This window comes from Dermacentor andersoni, chromosome 3 (genome assembly GCF_023375885.2).
Source record: "Dermacentor andersoni chromosome 3, qqDerAnde1_hic_scaffold, whole genome shotgun sequence".
Lineage (NCBI taxonomy): Eukaryota > Metazoa > Arthropoda > Arachnida > Ixodida > Ixodidae > Dermacentor > Dermacentor andersoni.
The window spans coordinates 75576306-75589421 of record NC_092816.1 but is presented as its reverse complement, the minus strand read 5'-3'; the positions used below and the strand labels follow the sequence as shown (position 1 = coordinate 75589421).

Genomic DNA, 13116 nt, shown 5'->3' with positions numbered 1-13116 from the left:
TCGAAAGTAAACACGAATAAAGCCTGAAGGCGGAAGCAGTATTGAATCGCCGCTGGATCGGTCGTGGGAGTCGGAGAGGCTGCAGCGTAATTACTTCAGGTAAGGAAGAGAGCCAAGAATAAAAACGTATTAAGAGATGGAAGAGAGATCTCGCTGACCTCTGCTTTGTGTTGCCAGTTAATGAGCCCAAGCAAAAGATGTCTATGTCCTTAAGGGGCTGCTCTATTGCACGATCATTTATTTTATCTTAAGCACATGGTGTGATCCTAAGCAACTTTCCTAATTGAGCTGGGAAATCCGAGAAGGTTTTCTGCATAAAAGCTTCTATTTGGAAAATACTTTGCCTTCATAAGCCATTGTTCCTGCAGAAAATCTCCTCATTTTTCTTTACTCCGAGTCCGGCCTTGGTAAGCATTTAACTTTAATTATTTGCATGAACCTCTTACCAAAATAAAAACGTGAATATAGTGAAACAAGACACGTTTGAATTGTGCACATGCACATGTTTGTTTAAAAAAACGCATCAACTGCACTAAGCTAGTGCTCAATATTTTTTTTTTTTTAAGTAGGAGTTCCACTTGACTTCAGTAAGCTTGTTTCTTTTCTTTTGTGGTATATCCAAAAATTAAAGGAAAGGTAACGACTTCTTTATCTGCCTCTACACGAAGGTTCATTATGCGAAGGGGAAAGCGTCTCTTATTTATTCCTGCCGTGTCTCAATTTAGATGGAAGCTTAGGCAGATATAAGTGAATCAAAACCAAGGACATGCATTTTATGAAAAACTTGCTCTAGTGATTAAAATTACCAGTAGCGGCGCACTAATTGCCGCAAATAGAAAACACCAGCGTTCAATATTTATGTCATCCGCAAACTTAGAAGGTTTCGAAATTCCTGATCGTTGATCTTCGAAGACCTGCCTTCGCGAGCCTTTGTGCGAAGCAGACATTTCTTTAGGCGTGTATTTCAACAGGCATGGATTTGTATGCGTAATCAGATTCGCTCGTAAATTTAATCATACGTTTCTTTGGTAGTGTTTGATTGCCCGTTAATACCTGTGTGAGGAACGTGTCTCTACTTATTCGTACATGCAACCACCCGGATTCTATGTGTGGGTTTTTCCAACTCTGTGGCGTGTCCCCTTGTGTTTGAGGGTCTGACATTTCATGAGGAATTTCTTTACCTATAGGTCAACCCCTGGGAAATTTCGTCATTTGTTTTCATAATAAACCATAAAGTTTGAAGACTTTGAGAGTTCAAGAATTTGAAGCCAGGTTTTTCCGTTCAATTGAAAGAACTCTTTATTTTTTTCGCAATGTGGTGCCGCATGTTACAAGCACACAGGTGAGGCATCATCATGAACAAACACATGCACAAAAACTGCAAGTGGAATGCTGAAAGCGCTTTCAGTAGATAGAACTGGGTGTTAAACAATGTTTTTTATACATTTGTATAAATGAGACAATACTCGAACAGGGCACAATAAGCTCTAATAGAAGAATGAAGGTTAGCACTTTATCGAGTGCACTAACATACACTACAAAAAGTCTCAAGTGCCACTTTTGCTAAACAATGTATTCGTAATATAAACCATCCATCAGTTCATTAATTGATAGATAGACTGTCTGACGCTCTTCTCTAACAACAATTACCTGCACTCGTGTGTGTTGCCTTTTGACTATTCTAAATACACTACATTAGCCGTTATGGTTAGCCTCTGAGTTGCTCCCAATAAAGCGCCTTTTCTTGCATTTACCATGACAAGGCTACTACCTCTCCAAGCAACGTCTACTAACACAATAACAGTTACTCATTACCTCAGGTGTGTAAGCAGCTCTGAACACCAAGGTACACAGTAGCCAAAAACAGCGCAGGCATTACGTTAAAACACTTGAGCTCGAAGTTTTATGGTCAGAAGCAAGCATGACTGTGCAAGTGAGGACACGTTCATCACCAATTTATAAGCGTCGATAAGCTACGTGGGTGCTCCTTTGTCTGTCTCTGTTACTATTATTTTTTTCTTGGGTGTTGCGTTCTGCAGCGCTGCTCAACTATTTCTGACAGGCGCTATACTGACCCGACAAGCTTCAGTATTCTAGAATGGCTCCCTGAGATGTTCGCACATCTTATCTTAACAACATGCATATACATGGGATGCGGGCTGGTATATCGCGTTTCCCCAAGTTCAAAAATATAAGGCCTGTCTGTTTCAATAAAAAAGGAATGCCCTTTCGAATCACTTCCGATCTTTGTGGAAGATCGACATGCTTGTTTACGCGGGTATATTGGGAAATGCAGTGCCTCCCTGATGCTTCTTTTATACTTGTGGACCATAAAAGCTCCGGCGCCCAACGAGTTCGGAATAAATCTTTACTCTATTGTGCTTATCCTGTAATGCTGCGCATGCTGTGAATGTAATGTAATCTTAACTTGGACTTACCGCTCATTCCTAGGTACGTTGTTCTGAGCTCCGACTACGGTAAATGATGCCCGCGTTTCTTTCCGCTCCCTAACGAAAGCGTTTGTTGATTTGTCTCCTCATTTCGATATTAACCAAGTATACTTTATTAAGCATTCTGTAACGTCTCAAGTGGATCATATGCGAAATCTGCGGCACTGCGCTTCACAGTGCAACCTGGGCGCATGAGAATTATTCTCCACGCAAACTGTGATTGCTGCTCGCTGAAAAGGTGGGTGGAGCGTCCTCGTCGCAGCCACGTAGAGACCTCTGATTGCATTGAACCGCTCTTCGTGACGTAGTCCATTGAAATTGCAATAGGCTTGTTAGCATCTAGCGAAATCCTACCACGCTTTGTGATTGACTTAGCACTATGGTTGCAAAGGAGCCACTGTTTGAGCACCAAAACTTCACGGCAAACTACTCAAAAGTTGTGCACTTGTAGTCAGTACTTCTTTACGAGCTTTAAAAAAATCATAGTTCCTCTATTTCTTTTTTTGCACCATTGGCAACCTCTCCTTACATACGTCCTAATACGTCGATCCCCTTGTAGCCTGCCAAAGTGAAAGAAGGATCACTGCCCAGTGAAGGTATTTGATTATGCCATAAACCCACTTCTCCCATTTCTGGCCCCGGTTCTTGCGCAGGATCACGATGCCCATTGTGCAGCCAATCACGACACCGATAAGGTGAGGCAGAGTGCCTATACTCTGCAGGCGATTCAGGTAGTACGCCTGAAGCGCGTCGGCAGCAGTGAAGAGGAGGACCATGGCGACGCGTCCAACCACTTTGCCGAACTGGGAGCGGTTGACTAGGACGTCGACCACGTGCGCCCAAAGTACTGAGTAGAGAGCCGGTGAGGCCCCGACGGTGAAGCAATAGCCGCAGATGACGTTCAGTTGAGCGGCGGTGAACGCTCCGGCCACGTAGATGAACGGTATCTTCCAGGGACTGTGCAAAAAGCTGACGGGGAGGCAGACCAGCATCTGAATCACTACGCTCGCTACAAGCGACAGTCCGTTGAAACTGACGAGCACGAACGATACGTTGCGCCAGAACTCGCGCTTGCGTTCCACCGCAAGGACGAGCTTGTCGACGAAGCGAAGGTAGTCCTCGACTTCCTTCGCGCTGCTCGGACAGCACCAATGCAAGTACTGGAAGTACGTGACGATCTGCGCCACCGAGATGAGGACGAAGAACAGGACCTGCAAAAAAGGTAGAGGCAGCTTGAGTGCCTTGGTTCGTAAGGCACTGTAACGAAGCACTTAAAGCTACAAATACAACGGAAAGTTTGTGCCAGAAACGTCCGGCCAAAATTTCGCGTCCACTCTCATACCTAAAGGGTAAACTGCCCAGGTACGAGTCGTAAAGAAAGTACAGAACATGTTCTTGCCATCGTATCCTCGTATTTTGCTTGCTTATCAGTCTTTATTGCCAATATGTGCTCAGGTCTCTTCATTTTGATTTGTTGTATACATGGGCTGCTCTAATTATGCAGTATTGTTCAGGGATCACGCCGTAGCAATTAACACACTTACTCGTGGCCGCAATCGAAAATCATCCTCTCGCAGCTGAACAGGGCGTGAATGAGCGAAGCCCGTTTGTTACCCTCAATGGACAGCGTTAGTGCCAGCGGGAGTTTACATAACTCTACGTAAACATTGTAAACACTACATTTCAAGTTACAGAGCAGCAGTGAACGATACAGCAAATACATTCGAAGTTTTCGTACTTTATAACACTTAAGTATTCATACGAAACGCATTCGCGTTTGTTTATCTTAAAAATACGCACGTCACTGTCAACTAAGTAGTACACGAAAATAGGTAAGTACTAAATCCCTCTAATCTTTTGGTACTCCGAGGAGCGAATTCAGAGGATTTCAGCCTTGCGGGATACATAAATCGAGCTACAGGAAATTTTGCTTAATGCGCGTGCTTCAGAATTATGTCGGCAAGCTACAAGAGGGCATTTGTCCACCGCTTGTAGACGACACAAATAGACTTGACAAGGAGAAGAAGGTTTTTCTTGATGCGTACCTTTTGTCAACTATGGGCGCTGCCACAAGTCGTTACGTAAGCATGCAAGAACATACCTTAAGTCCAATGTCTTTAAAAGCAAATTAACCACTGCTTTTTTTCCTAAGGCTGGTCTGCAAGGCTCGAATTATCCAGTTTCGAGCCGCGAAACAAAGCGTTCATAAATATTAGTCACTTGTGGCATTTTCAATAAACCAGTATGATGTGAGCCAGCAGTGTGTCTGTGTCGCGTTTGCTGTGTCTCATACCTCCCGCCTTTTTTATCATGGTTCACAGCGTTATGAGCATTACCTGAAGCAAAAAGAGGGGGTAGTCGACCATGGCCAACCGTACCACCCTCGCCCGCTGCAGCTTTCCGGCGTAGACGTTGGCGGCCGCCGTGACGACCCTGTGGAATCGCCTCTGTCGGACGGTAGTGGGGCGACCAGAGGTTGTGATGAGGAGGAACTGTTCGAGCGTGAGCCAGCTCTTTTCGTCTTCGTTCACAAGCTCGTTGAGCTCCTCAAGAACACTGGCAGGGCACTTTGCCATGGGTTTGAGGAACGCCATTAGGTCCGCTGCATAGGCCTTGTCGCCGCGCTGTAGCTTCCTGTAGATATCGGCCCAGAAAGGAATCTCCTCCAGCCATATCTTCTCTTTTCTGGCCGCCGCCATGCCACTTCCCATGTTTCTGATGCTGCTCAAAATAAGCCTTTTTTTCCCGAAACGTAGCAGTTGACGCGGCGAGCGAGTGCGGTCGACCGATACGCGCGTTTCCAACCGTTGGCAAAAGAGCACGCTCGAGGGAGTCGACGGAAAAGGTGCTAGTACCAGGCGCACCTTGGCTTTCTCAATTTGGTGGTATATGCAGATGTCCCCTATTCAGGGCGTCACGGAAAACATGAACAACGCCTTTGTTTCTTCTATTTTGCCTCGCGCCAAGGAGATATCAGCTCATGAATCTTTCATCATATTTTTTTCGCGCGATCATGCTGAAAGCTAGAGCACGTAACAACATGCGTTGCTATGGTGCACCGTGCGCACGGTGCCGCTACCATTGAATTTCTTGATCACGTGTATTGATCAACATATTAAGCGTGCCGAGATGTGCTAGGTGACGAGATGTGCTAGGTGCCGCGATGCTATCTTTTTTGGACGTCTGCGCCTGATGCTTCTGTTTCTGCATACATTAAAGTGAAAAGAGCTGTGACTTAGAACTTTCCCAAACAACAATTTCTCTTTCCTTCAGTGACTATTCTTTTATAACAGGCTGCCACAACACTGCATTGTCAGCGCGTTTGAAACCATTGCAGAAATCGCAGAAGTTTTGCCTCATTTTAAATAGCAACTAATTTTCTTAATACTTCCGTTTTTGTTGAACTATTAAATTGTTCGACCTCTGGCGGCCCCTCTACCAGCTGCCTCTCTGTCCTTTAGCTAGCTGGCTGGCAAAATACATGCTTTACTGAATGCAGCATTGAAATTTTGAGCTTTAGGAAGAGCATGTTAAGCTTTCGGTTGGTTACGAATGTTAAAGTTTTCATGGCAATAGTGAGCAACCCTTAGTGGCGACATGGTAAACAGAATACACAGTATGAACTATATGACTTAAAACGCCTTGTTCTGGGCAACAGTGAAAAATAAGGGGGGGGTGGTGGAGGGGAGAAGAAAAGCAGCATTTGTCAGCTTGCGCAAGTGAAGGCTGCAGGCTTGAACAAACGTGTTATTGATGCATGAATATTTCTTACGCACTTTCCGGGAGCTATGTTTGTATCTATGTATGTCTGTATCTAACAGTTTTCCCGCCTACCCGAGTCACTGGGCAGTCAGTGGTTGAAGGGAAGCTTATCGGGCTGCTGTGCTGAGCGAACAGTGTGCCGCTGATTGAAAAACTCTTTGAGGCCGACTTACAACACTGGGTTTGTGCCACTCCTTCTGTGCTGACCTTCAGTGAACCTCTTTAATGGCAACTTGAGTCGCGGGGTATGTGCATTCACGTGTGTGCCGCTCTTGAATAAATGTCTTTGGCGCCAATGTGGGTAACACAGGCGTGCACTACAGGAGATGTGCCGCTCTACACTGCCGAAAAACATGCCTTATGTGTCTCCTGTGCTGAGCGAAATCAAACCCACCTCACAAGGGACCCGACGCATTAGGAGGCTGCGCCACAAGTTCAGTGGGTATGAACCAGATTTTAATGGATGTCTTTCACGCCAGCGCTTTCTCAAGCTGCGCATTGGATGCACAAGGTATGTGACGCTCTGCAATGAACCTCTCGCCAGCTTCCGTCAGTGAACATGTGCCACTAGCTGGGTATGCGGCAAAGGAGAGAGAGAGAGAGAGAGAGACAACTTCATGTAGTCGCCTGCAGAACGACACCATGACTAAATGGCGCCGTGACGCGGGCCCTGACGTCTTCTCAGCGGGTGGTCTCTACTTAACTCCAGCGCGTGTTACTCCCGCGGTCGGTCGCCCTGAGGGGCAACGTTCCGTCGGTTTCGCTCGGCCTCCGAGACCTGCTGGACGGCCCAGGTTTGGCTTTCGTGGTCGTAGCATTCCGCCGCAGCCGCGAGTCGCGGAGGAATCGTTGTGCTTGTCGAAGCCTCATTGGGGAACTTGGTGCAATCCCATAGGATGTGCGTCAGGGTGGCCCTCTCCCGCTGGCACACGCGGCACACATCACTCACATATAATTTAGGGTATAGATGAGTCATTAATACTGGCGTGGGTAAAGAACCAGTTTGCAATTGTCTGAACAGCACTGCCTCCGCTCGGCTCAGCCCCGGGTGCGGGGGTGGGAAAGTCCTTCGAGCCAGGCGGTGGAACTGTGTAAGTTCGTTGAATGTCGTCATGCGGTCCTTGGCACTACACCACGTTGGACGGTCGGTTGCAGCGGCGCGGTTGGTTAGCGCTCGCGCCACTGCGTGTGCCGTCTCGTTGTGGTTATCGTGCTTCTCGGACGCATCGTTGCCCGCGTGCGCCGGGAACCACTTGATTCTAACACACCGATTCTGTCGTTGCAGGTCAGCCGAGCACAGAACGCGCACAGCCTCACCACACACTTTGCCCTTTGCATAATTCCGCACTGCACTTCGGGAATCGCACAACACCGTCTGGCACCCGGGGTCGGCAATGGCCAGGGCAATGGCCACCTCCTCCGCCTGACACGCCTCGCGGACCCGTAAGCTCGCCGCTGCCCTCGTCGCGCCGGACGACGCCTCGATGACGGTAGCTACGAACGCCGCGCAGTCTCCCTGGTATTCTGCCGCATCCACGAACCTTGCGTGCTCGTCCTTGGCGTGAAAGTCGATGAGGGCCTTGGCCCTCGCCGCTCTTCTCTCCTTGTTGTACTCCGGGTTCATGTTTCTCGGGATGAGGTCCACCCGAATCCGGCGCCGGGTTCCGTCCGGGACAGAAACGTCGCTACTCGCCGCTTTCGCTCCGGGCGTGAAGCCCAAGTATTGAAGTATGCGCCTGCCGGCTTCGGTCATAGAGAGCCGCTCCAGCTGGGCGGTCCGTTGCGCTTCCGCAATTTCGTCGAGGGTATTGTGTACCCCCAGGCTCAGGAGCTTGTTGGTGCTCGTACACTCGAGTAGTCCGAGCGCCGCCTTGTAAGCTCGGCGTATCAGGGCGTCGATTTTATTCCTTTCACATTGCATCCAGTTGTGGAAGGCTGCAACGTAGGTGACGTGGCTGATTACGAAGGAGTGCACAAGCCGAATCAAGCTTTCCTCCTTCATCCCGGCCTTGCGGTTGGCGACCCGTCTGATGAGACGTATTGCGTTGGTAATCTTGGCTGTAAGGCGGGAAATAGTCTCGCCGTTGCCCCGTCGCTTGTCTATGATCATGCCGAGCACCCGGATTTTGTCGACCTCCGGGATCACGTGGCCGTTCCTCGTCACGATCTTGATGGCCTCGTAATCCCTCGCTTCGCTCTTCTTACGTCTGGCGTATTTCGGTGGTAACACCAGCAGTTCTGACTTGCTCGGTGAGCAGATCAAACCAGAACCGTTCAGCTGGTCTTCAATCGCGTCGACGGCTTCTTGCAGCGTGCTCTCAATGTGACCATCGCTGCCTCCCGGAACCCACAGCGTGATGTCATCGGCGTAGATGGTGTGCCGGACGCCCTCGACGCGAGAGAGTCGCTTGGCCACCCCGATCATGACGAGGTTGAATAACAACGGCGAGATGACCGAGCCTTGGGGGGTCCCGACACTGCCGAGCCTCTTCTCTTGGAGCCGTAGATCGCCGGCGCAGAGCTCAGTAGTCCGTCCCGTCAGAAAGTCCTTGATATAATTGTATGTTCTTGCGCCCATGTTGAGTCTGGACACCTGGGCTAGGATTGCAGAGTGCTTCACCTTGTCGAAGGCGCTCTGCAGGTCCAGCCCCAGAATGGCCTTGTTGTCTTTCGTTAGGGTATCTTCGTCAATTATATCTTTCTTTAACAGAATCATCGCGTCTTGGGTGCCGAGGGAACGCCGAAACCCGATGATCGTGGTGGGGTATAGTCCCGACTCCTCCAGGTAATCCTGCCACCTACACATGAGGACGTGCTCCAACACCTTGCCCACGCAGGACGTGAGCGAGATGGGCCGGAGGTTGTCCGTGTTCGGCGGCTTGCCTGGTTTGGGGATGAGTATGGTCTTGGCAGTCTTCCACTGCTGGGGCAGTGACCCCGCACTCCAGCACTTGTTGTAGTAACCGGTGAGGTTTTCGATGGCCACATCGCTGAGGTTCTTGAGCGCTCTGTTCGAGATGTGATCCGGGCCGGCCGCCGACTTGCTGTTTAGTTCGTGCAGGGCCGCTCGCACCTCCTCGACGCTGATGTCGCGGTCAAGCTTCTCGTTGGCTTGACCGCCGTACTCAGGATGCCTTTCCGTGGGTGTAACCGGAAGATACTTGCTGTTTATGCGTCTGATTACTTCAGTTTCCCCGTTTTCCTTGACTGCTCTGTGAATGATCTTTGCGAGGCGGTCGCGTTGGTGGGACTTTGTTTTAGTCTTGTCGAGCAGATGCCGCATCAAGTTCCAGGTTTTGCCGCTATGCATCTGCCCGTCCGCAGCATTACAGATTTCGTTCCATTGTTGCGTGCAGAGCAGCCGACAATGAACTTCGATGGCGCGATTCAGCTCCGCCACCTTCTTCCTTAGGCGCCGATTTAGTCGTTGCTTCTTCCACCTGTTTATGATAGATTGCTTTGCTTCGAATAAGTGCGCGAGGCGGCTGTCAACCTTGTCGACCTGCTCATCCGTTTCTATGATTTTGGTCGCCTCCTTGACCTTCCCCGCGATGTGAGCTGACCATTCTTCTATGTTATTGATTTCCTCCATCTCCGTTGGTAACAGGCTACGGAAGGCATCCCAATCCGTAAAATAATGTTTTCTGGTGTCCTCCGAGGCCTTGACCTCTTCCGGTATGATGACCTCTACGATGTAGTGGTCGCTGCCGAGCTCTGACCCCGTGTTGCGCCAGGAGATATTCCCCTTCTCGTCGTTCTTCACGAACGTGAGGTCCGGCGTTGTATCCCTGGACACAGAGTTCCCAATCCTTGTAGGATCAGTCGGGTCTGTGATGAGGGTGAAGCCCAGGTCTAATGTGTCTTGGAACAGGTCTCGCCCCTTGGCCAATTGCTTGTTATATCCCCATGCCGGGTGTGCCGCGTTGAAGTCCCCGCAGGCGACGAGCCTGTGAGTCCCCGCCACGGTGCTGGCTCTGTGAAGGAGCGTCTTGAATTTTTGCTTCCAGTGTGAAGGGCTACTGTAGACGTTAAGCAGAAAGGTGCTGTTCTTTTGTTTCTTGCCCGTAACGACCTCGATGAGAGTGTATTCAATTTTACTATTGTGCAACTCGTGCTCAATGAAGGTGAGTCCCTTGCGAACCAATGTGCATATCCCTCTGCCGCCGCTGACCTTTGGAGACTTGGCGTATACGCGATAACCGGGTAGCGACACTGTATCAGTGCGAGTCTCTTGTATCATGATTATATCAGGCTTGTTTGCTACTTGTGTTATGTGTTGCTGCAAGACTACCTTCTTGCTAGCGAAACCGTTACAGTTCCAGTGCCAGGTCACGAGACCCTTCACTGCTGTAGTTGTTGTTGTTGCTGGAGCGGCCATGATTGTTGCTGATTGTACTGCCGCGTTATTTGCTGTATTGCGTTCGTTAACTGCTGACACGTCCGCTCGATGGCGGCGAACCTGTCGTTAATCATCGTGGTGAACGTTGTCTTAATATAATCTTCGAGCCCATCGAGGTGTTCCTCGATTTGGTCGACCTTGTCTTTCAGGTTGTCCACCCGGTCGTTGAGCTTGCGCTCCTTCAGGTTCTCGATCGCTCGTCTCTTGGGTGCCGGTTCCTTCTCAGCGGATGTTGATGGTAAAGCGCTGCTGATGCTGGGTGTTGGTTCACATGATACCGCTTGGGGCGTTTCGTTATTGGTGGAACGGGTCGTGAGAAGCTTCTTGATTTCCATGATCTCGTTTGCCATCTTGCTAATAGTGGCCTCTTGCCAACTGACTTTCGTCTCGAGCTCGTTGTTTTTGCGCCTGAGTGCCTCGTTGTCTTCCTGCAACATCCTCATCGCCTCGTCTTCCCTCGTCTTGCTCTTGTTATTGCCATCGACGGTCTTGCTGTTGCTAATGGTCGTTGCGGTGGTCGTTGCGGTATTGGAGGTGGTGGTGGTGGTGGTGGTGGCACCCCCCTGTGCTTTCTTGGCACCGTGCTTTGCTGCATCGGCCCAGCTCACGCGGTCACGTGACTGCGATCGCTTGCGGCTAAGGCTGCGCTGTCTACTCTCGCTGGCCCTGCGCTTCGAGACGGAACGTGACGCTCGGCGACCAGCTGGGCCGGCAGGTGTTGCAGTTGCTGACATCAGCGATGGAAATTCCTCAGCTCAGAGAGATGTTCGCTGTTGCTGCTGCGCTTGTTGTTCGGCCATCTTGCGCTCCCATTGTCTCCTTGTAACTACGTATGGGACCTTGAACCTATTCTTGCAAACCTTGTCACCGGTCAGATGTGGCCCTCCGCACAATCGGCAAGTGGGGGTACAACTATGGTCTTCCTTGGGGTCAACGGCCCCGCAAGCAAAGCAAGCCCTCACGTGAGGGTTTGGACAAACGTCGCGGCGGTGGCCCACCTTTCCGCACTGCTTACATACATCGAATTGTTTTCGATATAGGCTGCACTTGGTGAGAACGGGACCATAGCACACGTAATTCGGGACCTTCAGGCCCTTGAAAGCCACGATGACTGTGGTCGAGCTACCAATCCTCTTCGCGCCAAGTGCCAAGGGATTTCTCGAGTTTACAATGTTCCGGTCGATTGCGGCCGTGGAGTCCTCTATTGGGATACCTCTAATAATGCCTTTAACGGTGCCATATGGCGCGGTTTGATATGCGCCAACCACGTGTTCCTTGCCACCAATGCAGATCGATTTTATTTCGGCGTAACGTGAAGCACGTATATCGTCGGGGGTACTCACCACCATGATGTTTTGTTGCAAGTTGGGGCAGAAGGTGTCCGCAGCTCCATCCTCCCTTGATACGTTCGCCGCCGTCATGATGGCTGATGCCACGGTGGCGGTCTGGGTCCTCGCGATGTTAAGGCCTCCCCGAGGCCGCACTATCACCTTGGTCTCCTCCCTCGGTAGAGCGTCCGGCATCCTTGCTGCCCTCGTCACCGAAGCTTTCACATTCCTGGCAAAGTTCTTCGTCGTAGGTCTTGACTGGTGAGCGGCAGTCCCCTGGCTGGCCAAGGTCTTTATACGCCGGCCTACATGCGACCAGTCTGCATTGTCGTTGAATTCCTCGGAAGAAATTTCTTCCCCTTGAGTTTCAACACACATCTGGCTAACGCCGGAATTCGCCGGGTCCCGAACAATGGACGTCTCCATCTCGGTCGACATGTTTGTATAGCCGCCGCCCGAAGACGACGGCCTTTCCTCGCAGAGGATGGGCCTGGCTATGGGCAGATCCAAGCTGTTCGATTAGGCTTACTGGAACGGCGCCGGCCTCCACGGAAAGTCCCGGGAAATTGGCGAAAAATCGTACCTTTGGTAGCCACCGGTACCGGTTGATGACCCGCACTCTCACAGACACAGTGGTAATAGTTATACCGCGGTAAAAAATAATTAGCACTGCAAAATTGGTCATAAAAATCCGGAGCCGATGTGAGCACGTCAGCTCAGACCATGGCTCATACCCGCTCCGCAAAGGAGAGAAGAATTCTCAACGTCCGCAGGCACCGCAGCACCACGCTTCTCTTGTCAGAGGCCACACGCGGACATCGCGGCATAGCCACTAGATGGCGAAGCGTTTCGACAAAGAAGCGCAATTGGCCTCGAGCTCCACCACTAGAAAAGCTGGCGCCACCGTCGGCGTGACGTGCTAGGAGGGATCACGTGGACATAGCGGCCGCGTCGGCTGCTTCGGGAGCGCCGAAGCTAGCTGAAAACGAGTTTAAATTGCCTCGTACCCTCCTTTACAACGCTTGAAAGCACTACAATAGGTAGCGGCTGCCATTGAAAGCGCGCAACATGGTAGGCTACTGCTCGGTGCCGCAGGGCCGGACGCACGTAACGGAGGCTGGTGTCAGCCTTATTCACACGTAGCCGCAGGACAAGAAGCTGCGTGAAGCTTGGCTGG

The 13116-nt window shown here is 50.5% G+C and overlaps 2 protein-coding genes across 2 annotated transcripts; both read right to left on the bottom strand.

Annotated features, from left to right (window-relative positions):
- Positions 1 to 1313: 1313 nt before the first annotated feature.
- On the bottom strand, positions 1314 to 4859 carry LOC126543369 (protein rhomboid-like). Its single transcript, XM_050190495.3, has 2 exons — positions 4787 to 4859; positions 1314 to 3661 (listed from the first exon to the last, which is right to left on the bottom strand). Exons 1-2 carry the CDS (start codon positions 4814 to 4816, stop codon positions 2987 to 2989), a joined length of 705 nt encoding a protein of 234 aa, XP_050046452.2. The 5' UTR covers positions 4817 to 4859; the 3' UTR covers positions 1314 to 2986.
- A 2068-nt stretch (positions 4860 to 6927) lies between these two features.
- On the bottom strand, positions 6928 to 11345 carry LOC140216508 (uncharacterized). Its single transcript, XM_072286844.1, has 2 exons — positions 10672 to 11345; positions 6928 to 10510 (listed from the first exon to the last, which is right to left on the bottom strand). Exons 1-2 carry the CDS (start codon positions 11343 to 11345, stop codon positions 6928 to 6930), a joined length of 4257 nt encoding a protein of 1418 aa, XP_072142945.1.
- Positions 11346 to 13116: the final 1771 nt, after the last annotated feature.

Excerpts from the sequence above, each read along its gene's own strand:
- LOC126543369 (XM_050190495.3), bottom strand. The coding sequence starts at position 4,816 with ATGGTCGACTACCCCCTCTTTTTGCTTCAG. Across the intron at positions 3,662-4,786 it reads ACCCCCTCTTTTTGCTTCAG|GTCCTGTTCTTCGTCCTCAT; the intron begins GTAATGCTCATA and ends CCTTTTTTGCAG.
- LOC140216508 (XM_072286844.1), bottom strand. The coding sequence starts at position 11,345 with ATGTCAGCAACTGCAACACCTGCCGGCCCAGCTGGTCGCCGAGCGTCA. Across the intron at positions 10,511-10,671 it reads ACCACGATGATTAACGACAG|CAAGAAGGTAGTCTTGCAGC; the intron begins GTTCGCCGCCAT and ends CGGTTTCGCTAG.